The sequence below is a fragment of the Pieris rapae genome, chromosome 11 (assembly GCF_905147795.1).
Source record: "Pieris rapae chromosome 11, ilPieRapa1.1, whole genome shotgun sequence".
NCBI classification, from domain to species: Eukaryota; Metazoa; Arthropoda; class Insecta; order Lepidoptera; family Pieridae; genus Pieris; species Pieris rapae.
In genome coordinates this window covers 833,091-856,150 of record NC_059519.1, presented here as the reverse complement: position 1 = coordinate 856,150, position 23,060 = coordinate 833,091, and the positions used below count along the sequence as shown (strand labels likewise).

General features: G+C 32.5%; 1 protein-coding gene across 3 annotated transcripts in view; it reads right to left on the bottom strand.

Annotated features, from left to right (window-relative positions):
* LOC110991586 (inositol-trisphosphate 3-kinase homolog) overlaps window positions 1-23,060 on the bottom strand; it is a 53,297-nt gene that overhangs the window by 3,422 nt on the left and 26,815 nt on the right. Inside the window, exon 1 of one of the 3 annotated variants that reach the window (XM_045630047.1) lies at window positions 21,015-21,186. The exons of 1 other annotated variant lie outside the window; for it this stretch is intronic. In XM_045630047.1, coding sequence (XP_045486003.1) covers window positions 21,015-21,041 — 27 coding nt within the window. In that variant the 5' untranslated portion in view covers window positions 21,042-21,186. Of the gene's footprint in view, window positions 1-19,136; window positions 19,457-21,014; window positions 21,187-23,060 lie in introns of those variants that run through there. One more of the 3 variants, XM_022256990.2, reaches the window with a different exon arrangement.

The following is a 23,060-nucleotide window of genomic DNA, read 5'->3' as shown; positions in this document are numbered from 1 at the left end:
TAAAAGTTACAAAATATCGATATTTTAAGTAGCCCTCAAAATCATTTATCAGTTTGAATTAAGGAATCTGCATACATATAGAGTATAAGATAAATTTACATTTCCGACCAAAATAATTTATATATATATACTTTATCTACTATACATACTTTTTGTGAATTATTAATTTAACAAAATTTAATTTAATATTACACATGTTATTTTATCTATTTAATGTAAACTTTTCGGTTAACACGGGTACAAAAATTTTGCAATTACGTTTGCGATATAAATGCACCAGGAAGAGCAAATACAGTAGCAATATTTGTCTTAGTAATGCATCAATCGACGTTCACAAATAATAGGTATCGTCATATATTTATAAAATTATTAACACATAAATACTGTACTATAAATAAATAGTTATAGTTCCTGTGTTTCGTCAATATGAAAATGAATGTCTGATAACCGCCCTGCTTCTATTGTCTATGTACTAAAGCGAACCTCTAGGGTCAGTTATTTAAAACAAACTGAAAGATTCCATTTTCAAATCCTATACTATAAATTAAATTGTGCTAAACGCGCGAAAATACAAGTGACCATGTCAAATGCCAATGCTCTCAAATGCAATAAAATTTCACTTATTTTTAGAGAGAAAATATAGAAAGACGTAACGTTTATATAAATATAAATACTACCAGAACAGGGAATTATATTCACTTAATCTGTGGCTGATAAATAAGGTTTTATTTAAATTTATTTTGTCCTAAAAATCAAAGAGAAAAAAAACTCTTAAATTCATATAATTAAAAGTAATAAGGCTCTGTTGTGAGATTGTGTGAAAGTAATGGTATGTACGTGAAGGTGTGAATGTGTGGAGTGCTCATGATGTAGGTGATTTAGCATTAATGGTTTATTCTACATATTCTACGATAGCTTAAACAATCAAGGCATTGTGGTCATTGCATGTCCAGGCGGCGCGACACATAATTGAGTTATTACGCACAAATTATTATTAAATTACATTTAAATATTATACCAATTATATATTATACAATTATATACCAATTGAACCTATATATTTTTTTTATGTTATTGTGTATGGAAAATATACGAAGTATTTTTGTAGATTTAAGTTGCCTTGTCTTTGATGAATAATAATGTATGACGGGAGGACTTTTCCATGAAAATATATAACGATTATGCTTTCATGTAATTGTAAAACAAATTTGAATTATATTATCCTTTATTGTGAAATGGGTCAGGGTCGTATTACGTAATCAACATAGTGCTTTCGTTAAGGCGTATTTTTTGTTTTTAAAGTTTAAAACCTTACAGAGATCAATAGCTACCATATTTAAAATACCAGCCATGATTACTACCAATGGTAGATATTTTTACAGATAGTGTTAATCTATTATCTATTGAACCACGAAATATATAAGTCATTTTAAATAAAATAAAGTTTTCTTTTCTTCATTTTTTCAGAAGCAAATGAAATGAAAAATGATTCACCATGCGTCATAGTCACGATTTGCGACGAGTCTAAAACCCTTCTATAGATATTTATAAGTATTATTTATTTATTTATCACAGTAGACCAGTAGATAGGCCTAGGTACCGCTAGATCGCCAGAGTGGAAGACCTGCTGCAGATGTAAGCCAGTAATAGGCGGGAAGATATTTATTTCGGACTCGAATACACTTTTTGGGTCGCATAGCTAGCGGAGTGTGTCATATATTAACCATATGACACATTGTGTTAGTTAAAATATTGACCTAAATATTATATAAGTAGATTAGCTTTAATATACGTAATTAAAATTAAATTATAACCCGCAACAAAACCCCACAGTATGTTTTACATAAATATTCTAAATATATTTAAGTATTATATACCTGCGACTCGTAATATAAACGAATCGCTGAAAAAACGCGCTGAGGTTACACTATTATTCTTTAATTACACAATTAAAGTTGATTTAAGCACTTGCACGTTCGCTTACCACATTATTGTGGTATTACAACAAATTTCCACAGCTATAAGAGAAATGTAGAAAAGTATACCTGTACACTACAACAATCATAGACTGTGAACTATTTTTAATCTATGGATTAGTCGAAAAAACAGATGACAAAATAGTGGTAGAATTTATAATCTAAATTTGTATGAAGACCTTCAACAAACCTGCTCTAGTAGTTTTTATAATACGTTTCATGTTTTATTGTTATGTAAAACACATTGATAATATCTAACAGTAGTTAAATTGCGAATTACAACGTTTAAATTAGTGGAATATTTGTAATTTGACATTAATTAAGGTATTCTCCCGTAATATATAAAATACATAGTTACACTAAATCTAGATAACAAAAACTAAACCGGTCAAACTACTATGTTATAAAAATAAAATGTGTACATATTACATATATATAACTTCTTGAACGGATTGATTACTTACATAAAGTATCGAGTGCTTCCACATGTATATAATAAATTGACTTTGATAATAATTTAGTTAAATGTATTGAATATTTCTGTTCCTTTTGTTGTTTGATTTATTATGTTAGCTGAAGGATTATAAATTAAATAAATAAACAGTTTTGAATGAACGAAAGGAACAAAGGTTTTTTTTTCAAATAAGTACAATTTGTATTTAGATAAATAGTTTTCTTATTGTTCGAGTGACTGACTTTTATCAATTATGTAAAGTTGTCTGCTTATATTAGTGTTACCCAATGGTAAAAAAATACTGTGTATTATCATAAACTCAGTGTGTTTTGTCACACAATTGAATTATAACTTTGGGACCGTAAGTATTACGTAAGCACTATAGGGGGTCTTTGATTTTCTTATTCGGTGATTGCGTCTACAGAACATATTTACATTTTTTACACATATTACCTTCACATTGTCAATACTTAAAAAGAAATATATTTTTATTAAGACTAATACAAATTATGAGGATTCCTACCAAAAAAATATATACGTTGAGATTTTTGAGAGCTTTGGTCACTTTTGCTGACAAGAGGGGGTCAAGGGGGGTTTTTTTGGTAAATTGCAGTAAATCTGCTTACGTTTGCTTGAACAGCTCCTTTCCCTTTCCGCTCACAATTTTTTCTCCAAATGGCAGCTAATAAAGAGAAGTATATGACTGATGTTGACTGACTGTGTGTTGTATACTGTGGTATAGTATAAAATAAACAAATCTTAAATTCAGCATCTGAAAGTGCATTATAATGCGTCACTGCACCTCTAGTGTCTGAAGGCCGAGTTGTTTATTGAAAATTGTGTTGCATGGTTGGTTGGTCAATAGGTCATGTACGCCTATACCCTTGTAAGTGTAAAAGCTTCTTCCACTTCCCCGATATTGCCTGCCGCTTTACGACAATAAACAAATTTTAGTAGCCATGACTTATACGTTTTTATATATGAAAATTCATTTACAATGTAATGCCAATTCAATTCTCGTACTTTTCCAATGTTTGTATTGATCTTTTTCATTGGGTACGTAATTTGTTTGACTGGAGTATATTAGTTTACAATTCTTGTGTATACAATATGATTGAATGTTAAATATGGTTTTAGCTGATTTGGTACATTCCTACGTGGACACAGGATATCTCAATTTTAGTCTATTGATATAACGTCCTCTCTGTTTGTTGTTTTTGTTAAATCGAGAGTATTAAATGTCACTTATTATTTACTACTTTACATTGAATTTATGTGAAACTTAATAAAATCAAGTTTTAAGATATTATATGTACTTATACGATACTTGAAGAAATTATCGAATAATTTATGCTACTGATGAGTTGACATGACAATACAAAGGCATAATTGTCTCATATATCGTGTCATACAAGTATATAATATAAAGCACCACATTATATAAGTACAATACAGTAATAAAGCAAAATGACGTGTGTTTATTCTAAATCACTTTCTAAAAAGTATCCACAGGATTTTCCAAGATAATAAATGACATTATTGAAATTGCTATTTTATTCAGGCATGATCATTTAAAGCATAAAGCATTTTTTTGTGATAGCATCATCCTCAATATAATGCATAATTTTTAATATAAAACATAGAATTGTTTGGTTAAGTTTATTAACAGATTAGCCTTTGAAACCTATTCGAAAATAATAATTTTTCTCTCGGTTAGTTATAATGACAAAAAACCTACGGACATAGGTACGTATGAATCGCAAAAACCAATTAACATAAAGGAAATTAAGTTTAAAATTAAAATAATTTAGAACGACATTACAATGACGTCAATCAATTAACGTGCTGTGCAATTACTGTTCTTTATCATTTTTATCATTTTTCTAACCTTCAAATAGGGTTAATAAAATCTAACATGGAAAGTCACAAGTATGATGCAAGCAGATGAAAAAGTTATGTCACAATCAGCTAATTGGGTATTGTTATTAATATCTACAACACAAGAACATAATAATGGATTCAAATAATTCACCTACTCTGACACATGCAAGCGGGTTCAGGAATATCCGGTCGTTTCGGCATGCAATGGAAAGAAGAATCTTTAAGTTGAGGAGAATAAACAAAAGGAGAAATGTTGATAGTCGTAACAAAACCTCCAGCTACACTTGTACACGCTCTTAGGCTAAAATGGAAATAGGCAGATCACATTTCTAAAGCGCGGGAAATAATATGGACGAAATAACAAAATGGACTGAACCTACTGGAAAGAGATGTAAAGGATGATAAAAGAAAAGATGGTGGGATGACGTAATAGAATTAGCGGGGAAAATAGAAAGTTGTTCAAGGCAAAGAGAAATGGAAAAATATGGATAAGGCTTTCACTCTAAAACTCTAATACAAATACTAGACCACTAAAAAGAAAAAATCTAACTTAAAATTTCATAAAGCTATAATAATAATAACAAATACATGACAAATGGTCTAAAGCAGGAACCGGATGGACTCGTCCAAAAGGAATAAGGAACAAAGGAAGACCAATAGAGCGATGTGATCGGGAGGGTAGCTGAATAACGATGGCACAAAATAAATTAGGGTGGAAAAAGTTGGAGGCCTTCTCCCGGACAGGGATAGTTAAAATTGAACTTACATTTAATTTTATTAAATGTATGTAAATAGAATGTGGAAGGCTTATTATTATTATTACATGACAATTACAATACGGTACACCACAAATGAGTATATTGCGTTACAGTAGTGAAATTGCGCTGTGGAAGGGTAATGGACCCAAAAGGAAGAGGAGGATCAGCCGCAATCATATTTTTAATAGAAACGTCAGCGGTAAATACTAAAATAAATATGAAGTATAAATGAATGGACATTTATAGCAATCTAAATTAGTTTAATGACGCGAGTATCTGAATAAACTCAATCGTGCAGGTGCTTTTTATATACAGCTGTACACACAATAAAATTAAAACAATATTTCATGAGTCACTGAAACAGTTAATGAAATTTGCGTTACTTAAAAATATGTCGTGTATATTTATTATATTACAAACATCTTGGAAACGACTTCCGGTGGGGGTCTTCCCTAAGAGATACGACCTCCAACTATTCAAAATTCGAGCGTACTCCTTCCTCAAAGGCCGGCAACGCACCCACTAAAAATGGGTGACTATTTGCTGCTATGACTGGCCTTTTTGGGCGTCCCGCAGGCTCCTTTGCCGCTTGTGTTATTATAAAAAAAACGTATGTCTGTAAACTGCTTTTAGTTGCACGTACATATTTATTGATATGTGTTTTTAGATGTATTGTATGTATCCAGTGTACGAGGACTTGTAGCGACATCTACAATCTGCGCTTACAAAACACTGCGAAGACTTCATACCTTGACACGTGCTAACAAAGTTATGCGGCCGCTAAAGTATATACCACTTCTCGACCTTAGCTGCCTTAGTTCAGCCAGTCTGTGGTTAGACTGGTCGAGTTTGATCCCTCCAATATGGAGAACGATAAGAACCATCTTTCAGACTAAAATTACTGATACAAAAAAATATCTCTTCGCTATTTTCAAAGAATAGCGTTCTAGAACATGCTTTGAAAGACGAGAGTTAGATTCAGAAGGAAACGCATACCCGTATGTCAAAATCCAATCTATCAATTCTTGCTGACAACCTTTACCTTAATTACCTCCAAGAAAAGAGCTATACAATATGCATGCGTCACCATGATTTGTCTTGCCGGTGACTCTCTCCTGAATGAACCATGGCCCAAAAATAATCTACCAGCAGCGAGAGTAGGGGCATGGGAATAGAAAATATTTAAATAATTAATTGTTATTTCATATTTTAACTATTCCCATCCGTATAAACTATTAGCCAGGCAATTAGTAGGCAACTTGGCCATGTTTCATTTCAACAAACATTCATCCAGGCTTCAACAGGCAAGAACACCAAGAAAATGTTTTCTATACCATTTGAGGATATCAGCTGCTTGTTATTTCGGGGTCAAATGTTTATATCGGCAAGCGGAAACTCGCACAGTCGAATACAAAGCATTAATCTAAAGCGGAACATTGTTCTTCCATAGTTAATAACGGTTTATCATCGGTTATTTAATCCTACAATTGTATAATAACATATTTATCATAATAACTTCGTCCTACTTTGGCCGGGGGACAACCGGTTGTCTTGTGAAACTAATGATAGGGACGAGTAAGGGTAAGAGAAACCTGGGTCGATCCACCACCCGTTGATCTGACCAAGTTAAGATAATGGGAATATCCTTTATGCCTTGAGACAAGCGGAGGAGAGGGCAGGAGGCAGATAAACGATATGTCAAGTCAAGCATTAAGTAATGAAGACTAAATGAAGAATTCTAAACATCAAAATAAATAAACATTTAAACCGTTTAAACCACACCCTGTATAACTAAGTAAAAAGTCAACTCATGACCTCAGACAAGAGTCGCATCACGACTTTCACTTAGACTTTCAATCGACCCTGTTTTTTAATGTTGGCAATATACATTAAGATGAAATTTCAAATTTTACTTACGCCTATCCCAACTACTTATATATATTTATTATTAGATTTTTATTATGCTTTTAGCCGCCGCAGTTAAACCAGCGTAAGAATGGTTTAGTTATTTATACACTTGCTTTTATTGTCTTTCGAATTGTTTTTGCTTTGCGGGCTCTCTCTCTCTACTGTACCTTTTTTTTAATGGCTTTAATTTGTGCCAACTGGGAACAAGGTACTTCGCCAGTGTCGTGTAGATGGAGAAGGCACGAAGGAGATTGATCGGTGACTACTGTATCTTAGTCATTGTTTATAAATATATCCTGTCATTCGTCGAAACTGTTTGTCAATCGGCACTTGGAGCTGTTCGACTTTATCTGGACGATCGGTATACGGAGATACGCTTTTTAATGCTTGGATCTTGTCCCATTCATTGACCTGACCAGTCCAACGAAGACTTTGGGCTTAAGCCTCACCAATTATGTTGGGTACAACAAAGGCAGCAGGATTCTCAAGTTTTGTAGGCCATGGCTTACTTTAGGTCGCTGTACTAGCGAAGTGAGTATTTATAGAAACTTACTGGGTCGGTTAATCATATCTAAGTATCGTGTTTAATTAATTTTTGTCCTGTGCTTCTTTTATAACGGTGTATAAATCATCTCGTTGGCTAACGTCCATGTGATCTTTTGCCTTCAGTGTTACCAATCAATGAAATAAAATTAATCTAGAAACTATAATTTACTGTAATCTCAAATCATGGATAAATTGTTTTCTCGCAACAAGTACAGCTGCAATTTGCTGAAAATTTTTTAGTGAAATTCCTTTTACAAGTGCAAATTAAACCTACTTAATTTTTAAAGATAATTGTCTCATTAAATATTTTAATACGTGTTCATTCATATTAGTTTTGATAAATCCGATTCAAGAACAGGTTACAACAGAAACCATAAGTGCCTTGACAGGCACCTTCAATATGAGGACAATCACGTCAGATGCAACGGCATTATAATACTCACATAGATTTGAATCTACACTTAACATACAAACATATAGTAGAATCTTTTCAAAGAACTCATGAGCAAGAAAGATTATTTTAATATAATGTTTTTAGGTAGCTTTATATACAGTTTAATTGTGTTTTTTATATATCATATCACCGGATGAGTCTACACATTTAAACTAAGGATATTAATCATAATCTATATCTGTGGTTTGTCTAAAGGCTGTATTATTAACAATAATGATATACAGAGAAAATTTTATGAAAACACTATGGGAAAGTGCCAGACAGAAATGTAAAAATGGTCTTTTAATAAATATTTTTTTTTTTATATTAAGTACATCATTTTTAATTTATATTTTTTAATAAAAGTATAGAAGTGATTTTAGCAGTAAGACAGCCCATAATATACATCCTGTCTTCTTACATACATTTTGTATGCAAATTAAGATTAATATTTAAAGATCTTCGTGTTGTACAACGTGTTCTTACATTTGCATACCTTTGTTTAAAGACTGTAACCAATTGCAGGTAAACAGATTAATTTAAGTGTTTCGTTGATAAGAATCATAATTCAAGTAAATCAAAATTCAGGATACATCACGGAAGGGGAAGCGAGCCATGCTTTGTTTTTTTTAGATTTAAAAGTACCGGAACGCCACAAATTAAATAACTAATATTTTTATTGATATTGGCAAATATAAGTTTTAGTTGTAGCGGGTAATCTTATTCTTACTTTTTTCATCACAGCATTAAATCAAAATAACAGAAAGAGACGAAAGAAATCTAGCGTACAATACGTGTGTATATTGGCATGATATACGTAAAAATAATTTTATTGTTACTTCTTGATTATATTTCTGAGTATGATCTAATTATGACACGGTACGTATTTATAATTATTATTGTTAATTCAATAAATTTTACTGAAGAATAAAAAAATAATGGACAAACTGTTTTATAAAATTAATAAATATGTTTTAAATTTATAAATTTCTATAATATTTTTTTTCACGTCCACCTGGATTTAAGATCAACCGACTTTCCGTTTTGAATTCTACCAAGACTTCAGAACTTAGCTGGCGTCGTCACTCATCTCACATGCCGCGTTTGTGCACACACGTACGGAGATAGGACAAGGACAGAAGTCCTTCTTTCTCTTTCTAATGCCTAGACATTGCTGGCTAAAGTACTAGGAGCGAAGATGCAGGCGGAAGCCAGTTTTTAATGCAATAGCCAATGTTTGCCGTTCAACGCCTTACGAAATAAGGCACATCACACAAGGCTATGTCGTGCGTCATATTTCACATTATTCAAAATTGTTGCCAGTTTCGACATATCCATTTTAAAGTTTCATCAACCCACAAAAGAGTATTTGCGTATTGATATTATTTAAATATATACTAATTTGCTACGCTATCTTGACTATTTAACAAGAGATGTGAAATTCTTCGTCAAGGATGGCAATTGTTAAAAGATTTTCCAAGTTCATAATCATTAGTTTTTATTTTTAACCTATGTAATTCCTAATTTACAACAACTAAGAAATATAAATTTTAGAATGGAGATTTGTTTTTTATCACATTATCTCTATATTCTATAATAAAACAAGGTACAAAACAAATTCTGTTCGCGAACTCTCTTCTTTGCAGTTTAAACGAATAAGCTTTTTACATTATTCTACCTTAACAGTTACTACTAATTGGATAGAACGTCAAAATAATACCCACACAATTTATTTAAAATCACTAAAAATTATATTTATATACATTAATCTTATAACTAACAATAAATAATAAACTGAAAGTTTACATTAGTATATTTTCTAGCTGGAACCTTGCCGCATAATTCATGTAATTCAATGCATATCCGATTTCCCTGGTATGGTATCGATTGCATAACGACACTGGATATCTTTGTCCTTCGAGGCATATTTATTACAGTAGGTATTGTTTAGTATAACAATCTTGTAATATGAATACAAATTCATTATAATGAATGTCAAGTAAAAACATTAATGGGAATTGAAATAAAGTAAAATTTAGAGAACTAGCTAATTATGTCTTCTTCTGGTGCCACTGTATTGCTACAGGTTGGCTGTTAACACCTTGAATTGTTGGGTGTCATACGCTAGTCTAAAAAGCTCCTTCCGATTGTGATGCCGTTCCACTCTTGTACTTTCCGCACCCAGATCTACCTTCTACCAGCCCGTCGATGGCTAGTCAAAGGGCGGGCAAGAAGAACTGGCAAGAAACTCTCCACCACTCTTTATAATCGCCATATTTTGAGTCATACAAATTGTTTGAACTGAAGCAAATCAGACACATGATCATATAAAAATCTTCACTGATATCGAAGAAGATATAAATATACACAAATCATCTAATTTAATATTTTGACATGGACTTTCTGCAAAGAATTTTTGATATGTTAAGTCGGGATATGGTTCCATAGGCGTTCGTTTGTTAGCCATAGACTAGCTACTTTTCTCAGCCTCCATGAAAGATTTCTAAAATACAATAATCGGCTAGAACATATATTATATAAGAAACATCTCAGTACTGTGACAAATATAAAATTGCAGACTGGCGCCGCCCGATCCATAACGTGTGCAGTTTTACTTATTATGCACATCATCAACTAACACATACAATACACATTGCATTCACAAATAGTAATCTTCAATTCTTTAGGTTTTTTGTTTTTATTAAATAAATCAGAGGCGCTTATTAGGTCTGGGCATCACATTTCTGTATCTCTTTCATGATCAATGTGCCTCAAACTTGCATTTCTATATTGATTATTTTGACCTTTACAAACCTGTAACAATAAAGTTAACAGACAATCTTTATAAGGAAAAGCATCTAAGATGTGTAAATTATTATGTATTTTGATTAAAATATTCCATCAGTATTATCTCTATATATAAAATTCTCGTGTCACAATGTTAGTTCCCATACTCCTCATAAACGGCTCGACCGATTCTTATGAAATGTTTTATGCATATTCAGTAGGTCTGAGAATCTGCTGCTATCTATCTTTCGAACCCCTGAATGATAAGGGGTGTCTACCCCAATATTTTTTTTTAATTTTTAGACAACCCTCTACGATCCATTATTATTTTTATATGTTATTTAAGAACTGATAATTTGAACTCTGAGATTTATTATTAAAAACCCATCAGTCTCTGTGATAGCACAGCAAAATGTTTCATGTTGGTACTATCAATCTTCTACTAAAAAAGTAGGCTAGGCATAAAGTAGAACCGAAGTTCGCGGGGGCAGCTAGTAATTTACAATACCTAATTTGGTACACATTAAAGCAAATAGGTACTCCTTCTACGACTACACAGGAATTTCAAATATTATGTGATATTTGTTAAACCATACAGGAAATTTATTTTAGTATTTAAAAGTATAATAGACATTGAGCATAAAGTGGTCTGATAAAGACTCAGATAAATGAGTACATCCTGTGTGCGTGGGTACCACGCGATACCAGCTTTTATGCGCCCACGCATGCTACAAAACGTGATATTCAGGTAAAGGGGATCTATTTATGAGGTGCCCTAACTGTTATCTAGCTCACATGGAGGCTACAGTCCAAACGTCTGGACAGTTTTATGTTACCATACTAATATATTGTGGGAATAAATAATGTGACAATGTTCGTACCACAATTTGTTTTTTTTATCTATAAATATATATAAACGACAATATAATATAAATATAAATATTGCTGTTCATTTGTTTTTTTATCTATATATATATAAACGACAATATAATATAAATATAAATATTCCTGTTCATTTGTCTTGTTATAAGTCGAAGATGGCTGGACTGAATTATTTAATTATAATCTTGAATTTCACGGGAAAGGTTTGAACATATAAATAATAACTAAAAATATTAAATAATGTCACTAGTTATATTTATAGATAGATGACTGTTTGGTTGACGTCAAATTTGTAGGTACCCAAAAATTATTATTAATTTAACAGTTCTTCTGTGACAACTACGTGTGGGTATTTATTATTACAGTAGTTATAAATATTTATATGCCTTATTTGACATGAATTTTGTCGTTAGAACTACCAGTCGTTGATTTCCTATCAAGAGCAAAAGTACAAAGTAAAACAATGTGTAACATGAAGTTGTTCTGAAGAGTTCTTTGGGTTGATTTTTTTCGATCTCGTTTCAACACCGTCCGGATCATCATGGATGGCTGGTAGTCGGACGGTCCGGTTTACGAGACACTTCATTTGCAAACTAGCGAACTGTAGAATCGACGTCTATTTGTTTTAAGAGTATACTCCTCCCTCAAAGGTAGGTAAGGCACCCACTAAAATGGGTGTCCATGAATGTCTTTTTAGGCGTCCCGTAGCCGCGTATATAAAAAAGAAAACAGGAGAGGATGGGCAGGACATAATAAAACGTTCATATACAAATGTGTACCAATCAAGATGTAACACAGAGTTATTATCTGTATACAAGATGCAATTATGATAACTAATGAGTGTTTAACTGTGCGTCATAATTGGAAGTTAATTTATATAAATTATACGGTCCTACTTAACAATTCGAACCGATTACACTAGATTCATAAAATTAAATTAAATTACTAATTATAATTAACTTAATAACTTGGTATACGATCTTCAACAAGATTAGTAGATGATGTATTTTTCGATCCCCGACAGTCGATAATATTTCTTTCTATGCATGCATTTAACACTCGCTCCCACAGTGAAGAGAAATATCTTGAGGAAACCGGTTTGCCTTGAGGCCCAAAAAGTCGACAGCGTGCGTAAGGCACAGGAGGCTGATCACCTACTTACCTATTGAAAAATGATCTTGAAACGGCTACAGAAATTTGAAGGCCAGGCCTAAAAAGGTTGTAGCGGCACTGATTTATTTTTATATTTAAGCAGAGGTGAAAGCTTCCAATTGAATTTATCTTGAAGTCAATCTAAAAATGAATAACTTTTATAGCACACATAGGATCGATGGGGATTTTTAAAACTTTATTTATAATGGTAAAATCCAGCTCTCCACCAATTTTTTGCTTTCCGAGGATTTTTGTTATTTGACCACTAGCCAGTAAAAATTGTAAGACGGCAAAAAATAATATAGGATGAAAAAATTTAAGGAGGCCCTCTTCTAGACAGGGGCCGTTATCTCAGAGTAATTAGTTAAATTGTTTATATATATATATTTATTTTTGTATAATGTATGGTAATCAGATGTGGATAAATAAAGGCTTATTATAATAAGTATTCATACTCATACATACATATTCATACTTCCAAAAAAGAAAAGAATCAGCTTTTCATGGTAATTAAAGGCTTTTAAGGGTATGAAACAACCAACCACGGAATTGCAAAAGCTTCCTTTAGTCTCTTTAACGATACCCGCTGTACGATACTTGTATGCATTTCGTTTTATATTATACACGGATGTACGGAAATAATGAACTTATAAGGTACCTAATTTAATTAGTATTTATAAAGAGAATACAGTTTTAAAGAGTTTAGTCAGACATTGTAATAATGTTTCGTGTGTTTAACATATATAATACAATATGCTATTGCATCTTCAGGTGCCAACAAGGAAGCATGAATGATTTGTGACGACTTCCGTCTGGTTATCCAATCTGACGTAAATCTTGTACATATAAACAACTTCGTTATTTATATGGACCCCGGAAGCTTATTGATAATCAGGTATTAAGGGAAACGCGTCTTTAACATCTCGCATACCGAGTGGAATACACGTAAATAAAACATTTCCATTAAACATAACCAATATGGCTTACTGGAGAAAGAATTTTGTCCGTTGAAATGTTACATTTGCTGAACATTTGACAGAGGACGCAATTTTATTTTGGGACATGTAGTATTAATATTTTTAAAATAAAACAAATAAAATTGCGGACATTCGCATCCTAGAAACTAATCTGTATTCGGGCCCGCGCGTCTCCCACAATACCAGTTACGTGAGTGAATTTTACTTACTTAATTTTTTTTTTAATTCCTACAATTTTACTTATTGGTATCCCTAGTAGGCCCATGAAACAAACAACTTGCTGATGTCCTATAATCAGTTATTAGATTAGTTAGCTAGCTTCGATGGTCCAGGTTGTGGCTACATTTTACACTAAGTAAATGCGGGATTTCCCTTCAGCATCCATATCTTCAGAGAACCCAATAAATGCGAGAAACTAAGGCGGTTCCAGATAATTAACATTAATTATTAGTTCATATCTGCCTATATTTACGTAAGTAACTGAGATAACGACCGTTTCAAGTCGATGGACTTTACTGCCAAATAACAAAAATAGATGGGTTCAAATTTTTTCAGTTACAGACGTCAAAACATTAACTTTAATTAAGCCAAACTCAACATTCAAGTGTTTATATGAACAGGTTATTATTAAGATTGTTTAATTTTGGCATTATAGTAACATTAAACAATTGAGGAAGGATGTGTGTCTGTTTCAGTTTGCCCACCCACATTCAAACAAAACGAAACATTTGTCTTTCAAATTATATTTTGCATACTAAGGGCCTGTTTCACAATATGGATAAAGTCCCAAATAGCTATGCAACACAAATTATTCGAAAGATAAAAGTTCCGAATAATATACTTGGCATTTCGTGACGAATAGCGCTATCTTACAGTCATGAAACGCAAAAATACTGTTTATCCTACCAATAAGTAATATATAGCTTATTTGGAACTTATCCGGACATTGTGAAACAGGCCCTAAACGTTCATGATTAAATTTGACTTTTAAACGTATAACTTTAAAAAAACAGTGGCGCCCCAACCTTTTACGGTTTGTTTTTTTTTCTAATAGCCAAGCTTGCCTGTCACACGCTTATAATGAGCCACTATTCTAACACTGTTCTTACGACCAAGGCATTGTTACTTTTTATTTAAATATCAAAATGTTATACCAAATTAAACTCAGTTCTTTTATGAAACATACACCCATTTACGTTTCTTATATATAAGACTTATCTTAGGTTATCTAATGTTTAATATAACATCCAGTTAATTCTATTTTGGTATAATAACATGCGTCAAATAATCGCGCGATTTTATAATTACGTATTTACTGATAAACTATATTTTAAGACGTCATATTAAATGGGCAATTTTATTTTAGCATGAGTATCGTGGTACAATATATCTATTTGTCTTGCGCGTATCATTTTCCTCCACCGATTTCTGATATCACACATCACTTCTATCGGAAAGTAAAAGTCCTATCAAAATTTGACAAGGCGTACTTCTGCGTAATGAATACTACAATCCATACATTTTTGGAGGTTTTACACAGGCTCCAAAAATGTATGGATTGCCAAAAATACACAAACTCAACAATCCTTTAAGACCAATAGTCAGTCATATCGACTCACCCACATACAAATTAGCCAAACACTTAGCATCAATATTATCCCCTCTCAGGGGGCACACTAGTGCTTATGTCAAGGACTCTTACCATTTTGTGGAAACATGTAGAGATCTCAAATTACTCCACAACGAAACTATGGTGAGTTTTGACGTTGAGTCACTATTTACAAACTTACCACTAAATGACTGCCTAGATATAATTTCAAAAAGACTTAAGGAACAGAACATGTCACCAGATTATGTAGATATTGTAAAACACTGTCTCACATCAGGGTACTTAATGTGGAAAGATGAGTTCTATGTGCAGGTTGATGGAGTAGCCATGGGTTCTCCGGTGTCACCTATAGTCGCTGACATCTTCATGGAGGACTTTGAGGAGAGAGCTTTGGCCAATGCCCCGGTTAAACCTAGACTGTACAAGAGATATGTCGATGACACATTTGTAGTACTCCCCAATGACAAAATATCTACATTTCTAGCGCATTTAAATTCAATACACAAGAACATTAAATTTACTGTTGAAAAAGAAAACAACAACTGTCTGCCCTTTTTAGACATTTTAATTATACGCAAAGCAGATGGCACACTAGGTCACACAATACACAGAAAGGCAACCCACACAGATAGGTACCTCAATGGTGAATCCCACCACCACCCGTCACAACTGCTCTCTGTCGGTAAATGTTTGTTTCAGAGAGCCCAACGTCTTTGTGATGCGGCCCACCTCAAGGAGGAACTACAGCATGTCAAACAGGTGCTACACCGAAACAAGTTGCGCATCCCCCGGCTGCATCACAGAAACAAAAACAAGACACAAACAGTTCCTCGCCAGCCAGCTTACCTGCCATATGTGAAGGGAGTTACAGATAGAATTAGCCGGGTCCTAAAACGAGCTTCCATTAATACAATTTTCAAGCCGCACAAGAAGATTCAGCAATTCCTAAGACCAATCAAAAGTAACACCCCATTGCAAGATGCAGGTATATACAAACTGGATTGCGACTGTGGCCTGTCTTACATAGGGCAAACTAAACGCAATATGTCCAGCAGACTCAAGGAACACATCGCGGACATAAGACATAGACGACACACAAAATCAGCAGTCTGTGAACACACACTAGATAGGCCTAATCACTACATACGCTTTGACCAACCGAAAGTACTTGCGAAAGAAAAAAGATTCTTCCCAAGATTGGTACGCGAAGCCATTGAAATCAAAAAACACGCCAATTTCAATAGAGAGGACGGCCTAAAATTATCAAACACCTGGGATCCAATAATATCCAAATTAAAATCTCAAAATAAACAACCCGCGAAAATGGAGGACACCGTGAGCAATTTCTGCAAAAACCCTACATCTTTTAGTCGATACCAACTCCGGGGAAATAAATACAGATAACACAACATTTTTCTGCAGCTGTAATACTTTTTGACATTTAACACCTTTGTCTTCAGTCACCGTGACCACGCACGCTGTAAAGCACGCGAAACGTCGGTTTAAATTTAAAATTATGTACAAATAATTATAAGTTTAAATATAAATACATATCTATAATCCGTTAAAAAAGTGTTTTTCTTTAAATGTGTAAAAGTTATGTAAATAAAAGACAATACTTCTTTTATATAAATTCCGATTCATTGGCAAAAGTAAACCACTGGGTAGGCTTACATTAAGGTGTTGTGTACCGTAGTAATGAGAGCTAGGGCCATAGTAAGAAGATACATTTAAGCTACTATGTACATATATAGCGATATCAAGCGTTCCACAGTTTACCCGCAAAAGCGTAACAGAACAATAATATAATATTACTTTTTAGCCATAATTATTGTATAGGCTAGATTGTTATCCATGTAACGTCGCACTCTTTTGTTGTGAACTTTAATAAAAAGAAAAAAATATTAACATGTTGTTTATTTTACCTTAAGCAATTGCTGAGGCAATTATGATGCATTCACATGAAAACACAATCAGATGACCTTCTAAAACACAAGCATAATTTGCATTGTAATACTGTCGTGAGAACAAAGGAGTTTTTATGTCACACTTCCATGGAGAAAGTAGAACGTATTTTAATGCCTTCTGTCAAAATTTCTCACAGAGGGGAAAATTTTTCATTTGTTTTATACAGACATTTGCCCTAGTGAAAGGTAAAATAAATAGTCGAGTACCGCTTGCCAAAAAAATGCCAATTTTATTTTCTCCCAAACAGCGACTTGTATTTGTAATTTATCTGGAAACGCATTTCTTAAACTTACAGCTATTGAAGCCATTTTCTGTCACTGCCTATCTGCCCTATTCTTGATTAAATCGGTGACTAAAAGGGTCATAAGTTGGAGTCCTATTAATCTACCAATAGACGTAATTTGATGTGCGGTTGGAGTCCTATTAATCTACCAATAGATGTAATTTGATATGCGAAACACCCAACTGCTGTAATCATCAGTAACAATAAAACATGCCATTCGTTTTTAATTATTTTTACTCCCTAACTGGTGCTTTCATATGTCAATTAAATATTAATACAAAATCATACTTATTTAATCAGCCTTGACACATTTATGACAACATTGATTGCAAATCACAGGGACCTCAAGTAGTGATTAAAACTATTTTATAACAAAAGATATAAGTAGATAGACAAGTTTATTATATTATTGGTAAGTGCTTGCAGTGCTTCATTAGAAGCAATACAGTTTAAGTCAGTCATAGAAATATTTAAGCAGAATTAAGGATATTAAAATATTGTGCTTTATGTACGCATTATTAGCCTTAATAGATGAGAATTGTGTTTTTATTATAACTTATACTATGGCTTGTACAATAGATAAATAAATGTAAACACGAAACTCATCAAGAGCTTTGAAATTCCTATATTATGTGTAAAAAACGTGAAAACATCGGCCATCACTTTAACATAAATTTCACTTTTTGACTGCCATCAACCGAAGAGAGTTTTCAATTCTCGAGTTTTTTTAGTTCACCGAAAGTTGAACCCAAGAACTCGGAGTAATCGGTAGCGGCTAGGCCCTGAACTTCTTAATATAACTATGTTCTTAATACGACTAATCTCCCAATGGGAACGAGTTAGAAATTTATCATACACGAGTATAGTTTTGTATAAAATTACTTACGTCAATGATTTTTATTTGTGTATCATTTACATATTATTAAACATTTTAGCTCTATCTAATATTTTAAATTTGATGTGCTATTTATTGTGTTGCTATGAAAAACACAATATATTATCTAATTATTTTTATATTTAAGTAATTATGAAATTGTGTTAACGCATTATCCTATGTTTATATAATAACTTATATATGTACTATTAATTAAGATTGATATAATAAAATATTGTTATAATGTCTATACAAAACTAAAGTTTCTTAATAACTTTAATTAACTTTCCATAATTGAATTAATTTTATTGCAAACTTATAAATTACTAATGCAAACTAATTGACGTCACGATCATAATCGTCCATATAAAAATAAAACAAAAACAGCTCAATAGTTCCAAACGAAGTTATGTTTAAAAGGTCATGATATTTCTGTTGAATCGGTATGCAATTATAACCAGTTTCGATTATATTTAATCTTTATCAAAGATCTCGAAATATTTCTTACAAACGCTGCTTTAAAATACTACAGGCTTATTTGAATGGGTATAATTTATACGGTGACTGAACCGTGGATAAATTTCAATAAATCAAGTGAAGTCTGTATAAGCCATGCAAATAGTGCAATACAAAGCTATTTCCGCTTACTTTTTCCTTAGTGAATCGTTTCAAGTCGATTATCTTCTGATACTGCCGCAGCGCCCGCATATAAATGCGGACGGGGAGGTCAGACGGCAAAGACATGGACCCCGGAGGCCGGGAGGCGACCCCCGTACCGCTCATCGTGGAATCCGCACACACAAACACACTAAATCCATATGCACAGCACGTTGATTCCGCAAATTAAAGTGCTAATCGCGCGTCCGAAGTGAACGTTGGCTCCACGCAACACTGACGTACTAGCCGCCTTCGCGCATGCGTATTCGCAAAAGGAAACTTAACAACTCGACTCGTCTGACTTTCCATACAAGCCGGCCACCGACCTGACCCGCTTTTACTATAAATAACTATAAGCTACGCACAAAATATGTCCCCCGCACCTTGTGTTTTAAAATATACAATAATTGACAACGTAACAAAAGATTACTAAATAATTGACGATTATCGTATAGAGTATAGACAATAGACTGCGGCCCAAGTGCGTTTGAAATAACTACAGATATTTATTATAATTCTAAAACTATTTTTATCGTCGTGTGAGTGTTTATAATCTAGCATAATTTATTATTCCATATTGTACATCTGAATTCTGATATAACTTGTCATGCAATCCTTAGATAAGCAAACAGCGTTATCAAGAAGTCCGGACAAATTGTTACCATACGATAAGATAAAATCTAACTAAACTTGCAATGATCAACGTCTCTGTGAACTATACGTGATGAAACGCACAAACTTACCGTCGCGTCGTTGTAATCGTCCTATAGATTGATTGACGTAATCTTTTAATGGTGTCAGTTAAAGGGATTCGTGATTTAAATCGAGGGGGATTCATACCACAGACCATAGTATTTTTGTCCTGTACTTTTTTACGAAGTAATTAAACGTGAACTGCAGGTTTTAAGGTTTACATACTTGAGTATGTATGAAGCATTTCATTCTTTAAATTTGAAGAAAATTTATAATACTAAAGTAGCCCTTGTATTAAATCAGTTTTATAGATACTACTTTCTATATGTAAAAAAAATCCAAATTGTGTTTACGGTACCTATGATGACGTGAGCCTTACATGATAATTAAACATACTAGTATTGTAATAAGCCAATTAGATTTATAGAGGCTTGACATACTTACAATCTAGTCTAAAATCAAAAACGTATTGGATTTTAACATAACAAGCATTCAAACCTATAAATCAGAATTGTGGTAAAAAATACATCTACTTTCGAACATTGTCGTAAATAAAAGTGTTTTGCGTCATATCAATTAAATATTACAATTACCTATTGTTTCACTTGTATAAATGGTGTTGCAATTAATACATAACGCAATTTTATGTAAATAACTAAAGCAATGTTTTTACTAAGTAAAAGATTACAAGTCTCACAGACCTGTTCCTAGCAGATCGAGAATAATCCAAGCTAGAAACTTCAAAATATATAATAAAGACAAATAATTTTATCATCTATTTAAACAATGTCCTGAGGAATGTAAATAGAAAGTTAAGTAGATTTGACATCGAAGGATTTTCTAGAACAAGAGATGTGCGTCACTCAATGCTTAAATTAAGTCGTCGGTCTTTAATACGTTTTGGTCCATTTTTAGAGTGAGTCACGTATGTATAAATTAGATATTACTTGTACTAACATTCTGTGTCAAGGACAAATGTTATTTAACATTGTTTGTGTTATTGTTAGTCAAAGTAATTTCCCAAAACAATGGGAAGTTATAACAAAAAAACTGTTTATGGAGGCGTAGTTCAGATAATTGGTCTTTCTACATAATATTATTAACATGACAGCACTTACAAGAACACTTTCAGTTCTAAAAATACAAATACCAAAAGAAATCTTAAAGCTTACTTACGATAACTCGAAGCTTTTGAGTAAACATAACCTCTTCTTCAACAAAACTTTTAGTTTTATGTTTATTATAACTTCACATACATCGAACACTCACTTTATAACTTAAATATCACATAATTTATAACTGTTAACAGTATTAACTGATTGAACATGGCATTTAATATCGGCAAAGACAAAAACAACGCGTCAGCTTCCTAGCCGGCATTTTGCGTCCCTTCCCCCTCCGTTCTCCCCTAACCCCTTGCCCGTGTTCCGGACATTCATGAAGCTAGGGTTGACTTGTGTTTTTTTGTAAAAAACTGACTCCTAGTCCTACAGTCAGGACTCGTTGGGTTAGTTATATGTATAAAAGTTAAAATGTATTTAAACGACGTTATTTAATTACTCTTAAATAAGGAGATCAAAGATAACTAAAGGTAAACTAGTCATAAGTACCTATTACTTTGTTATTACAGATTGAAAAGTAGTTTTACATACTAAATAATACAAAAAGTACATTTTGATTTTATTTTGCAAATGCATACACATTATGTTTATAGATTTGTATCATTTAACGTCGTGTAATAAGATTTCAAAAAAGTTTATTTATTTATTAAGATAAAATTTTCTCGGGTGTGATAATAAACAGTAGAGGTAGGTCAGGAAAGTGTTTGTCACATAATGAGCGTGGAGGTAAAGGAAGTCATTTAGATAATTCATAATTAAATTGGTCTTTCTATGTTATCTAAAACCCTTCGTTAATTACCTGTCAAATATACCAACAATGTTTGTTAAAGAGACAATTTTATTATGATGAAATTAAATAATGGCGTATACTTACTTAGTTCGAAATAGTTTATTTATCTTTCTTTATATAACTATATATATTATATATAACTAACTTAATATTTACTATCTGTAAACGAATTCTTTTTCGAAATGGAGTTAAGTTAAATTTAAACATACTTACATATCCAATGATACATTTATCTTCAATGAAGACGAGCTTTGCCGTGTCCGAATAATTTAAAAATATTTATTTATATTTGAATATGTTTTAAATGCTCAATATTAACGTAATAATGTTTGGTCAATGTGAGTGAATAAAAAACACTAAGTCATCACGGCTTTTAAAATGTTTGTATAATTTAACTTTTACATAATTCTAGCATTCTTACAATTCATGCATACATTTGTTCCCTTAAACACTGATGCTCGCGTTATACGGCGAAACATATAAATTTATGAATTAATAATTCAAGCTATAGTCCAGGATCAATCCAGAAAAAGGTAAACGTCCGAGACCGCGTTGTCTCATTAAAATTATCGTTGTATTTTTTACGATTTTATATTATTTTAACTGAAGCTAAAGTACAGTTTCCATAAGGTATAAATAATAAATATAGGACACAAGCACAGAGTGTCTTCCCCTTAGTAGTAGTGTTAAACAGTTTTTAGAAAATTACGCAAGTTTTAAAATACTAATAATGTTAAATGATAACTTTGTGCAGTGATAATAAATAAAACCGATGTGAGAGTATGCGTGCTGCCCCGCTCTAACGCGTATTGGCCACACCTATATGACGTCATCGTGTGTGAGGTTTATTTTTGTTACGGAATTTCTTGATTCATTCGCCGCCCTCAAAGACCGCAATAAAATCTATGCAATAGCTTTAAAGTAATAAATACCATTTTTTAATACTATTACTATTGACCATCAAGGAAAACGGCTTACTAAGCTTGCATAACGAAAACCTTAATTTCATATCAATTGCTCAAAATTTTATACGATGATAAATTCAAATAATTTTGTTAGTACCGAACTTTTTAGTTGGATAACAAGAAGCAATAGCGTATTAGGGGTACTAACATGCAGCTATACTAAAGGCCATTGACGTCAATGGACATACATATTTATTAATACGCACATAATTATTCGGTTCTCCTTGCAAAATAAATGTCGTAGTGAAGCGGATGACAGGTATATTAGCATAAGGTGGAACTTAGAAAAAACAATTGTTATGAATCAGAATTGGTAACAATAACTTCATAAACGGTTATGTTATTA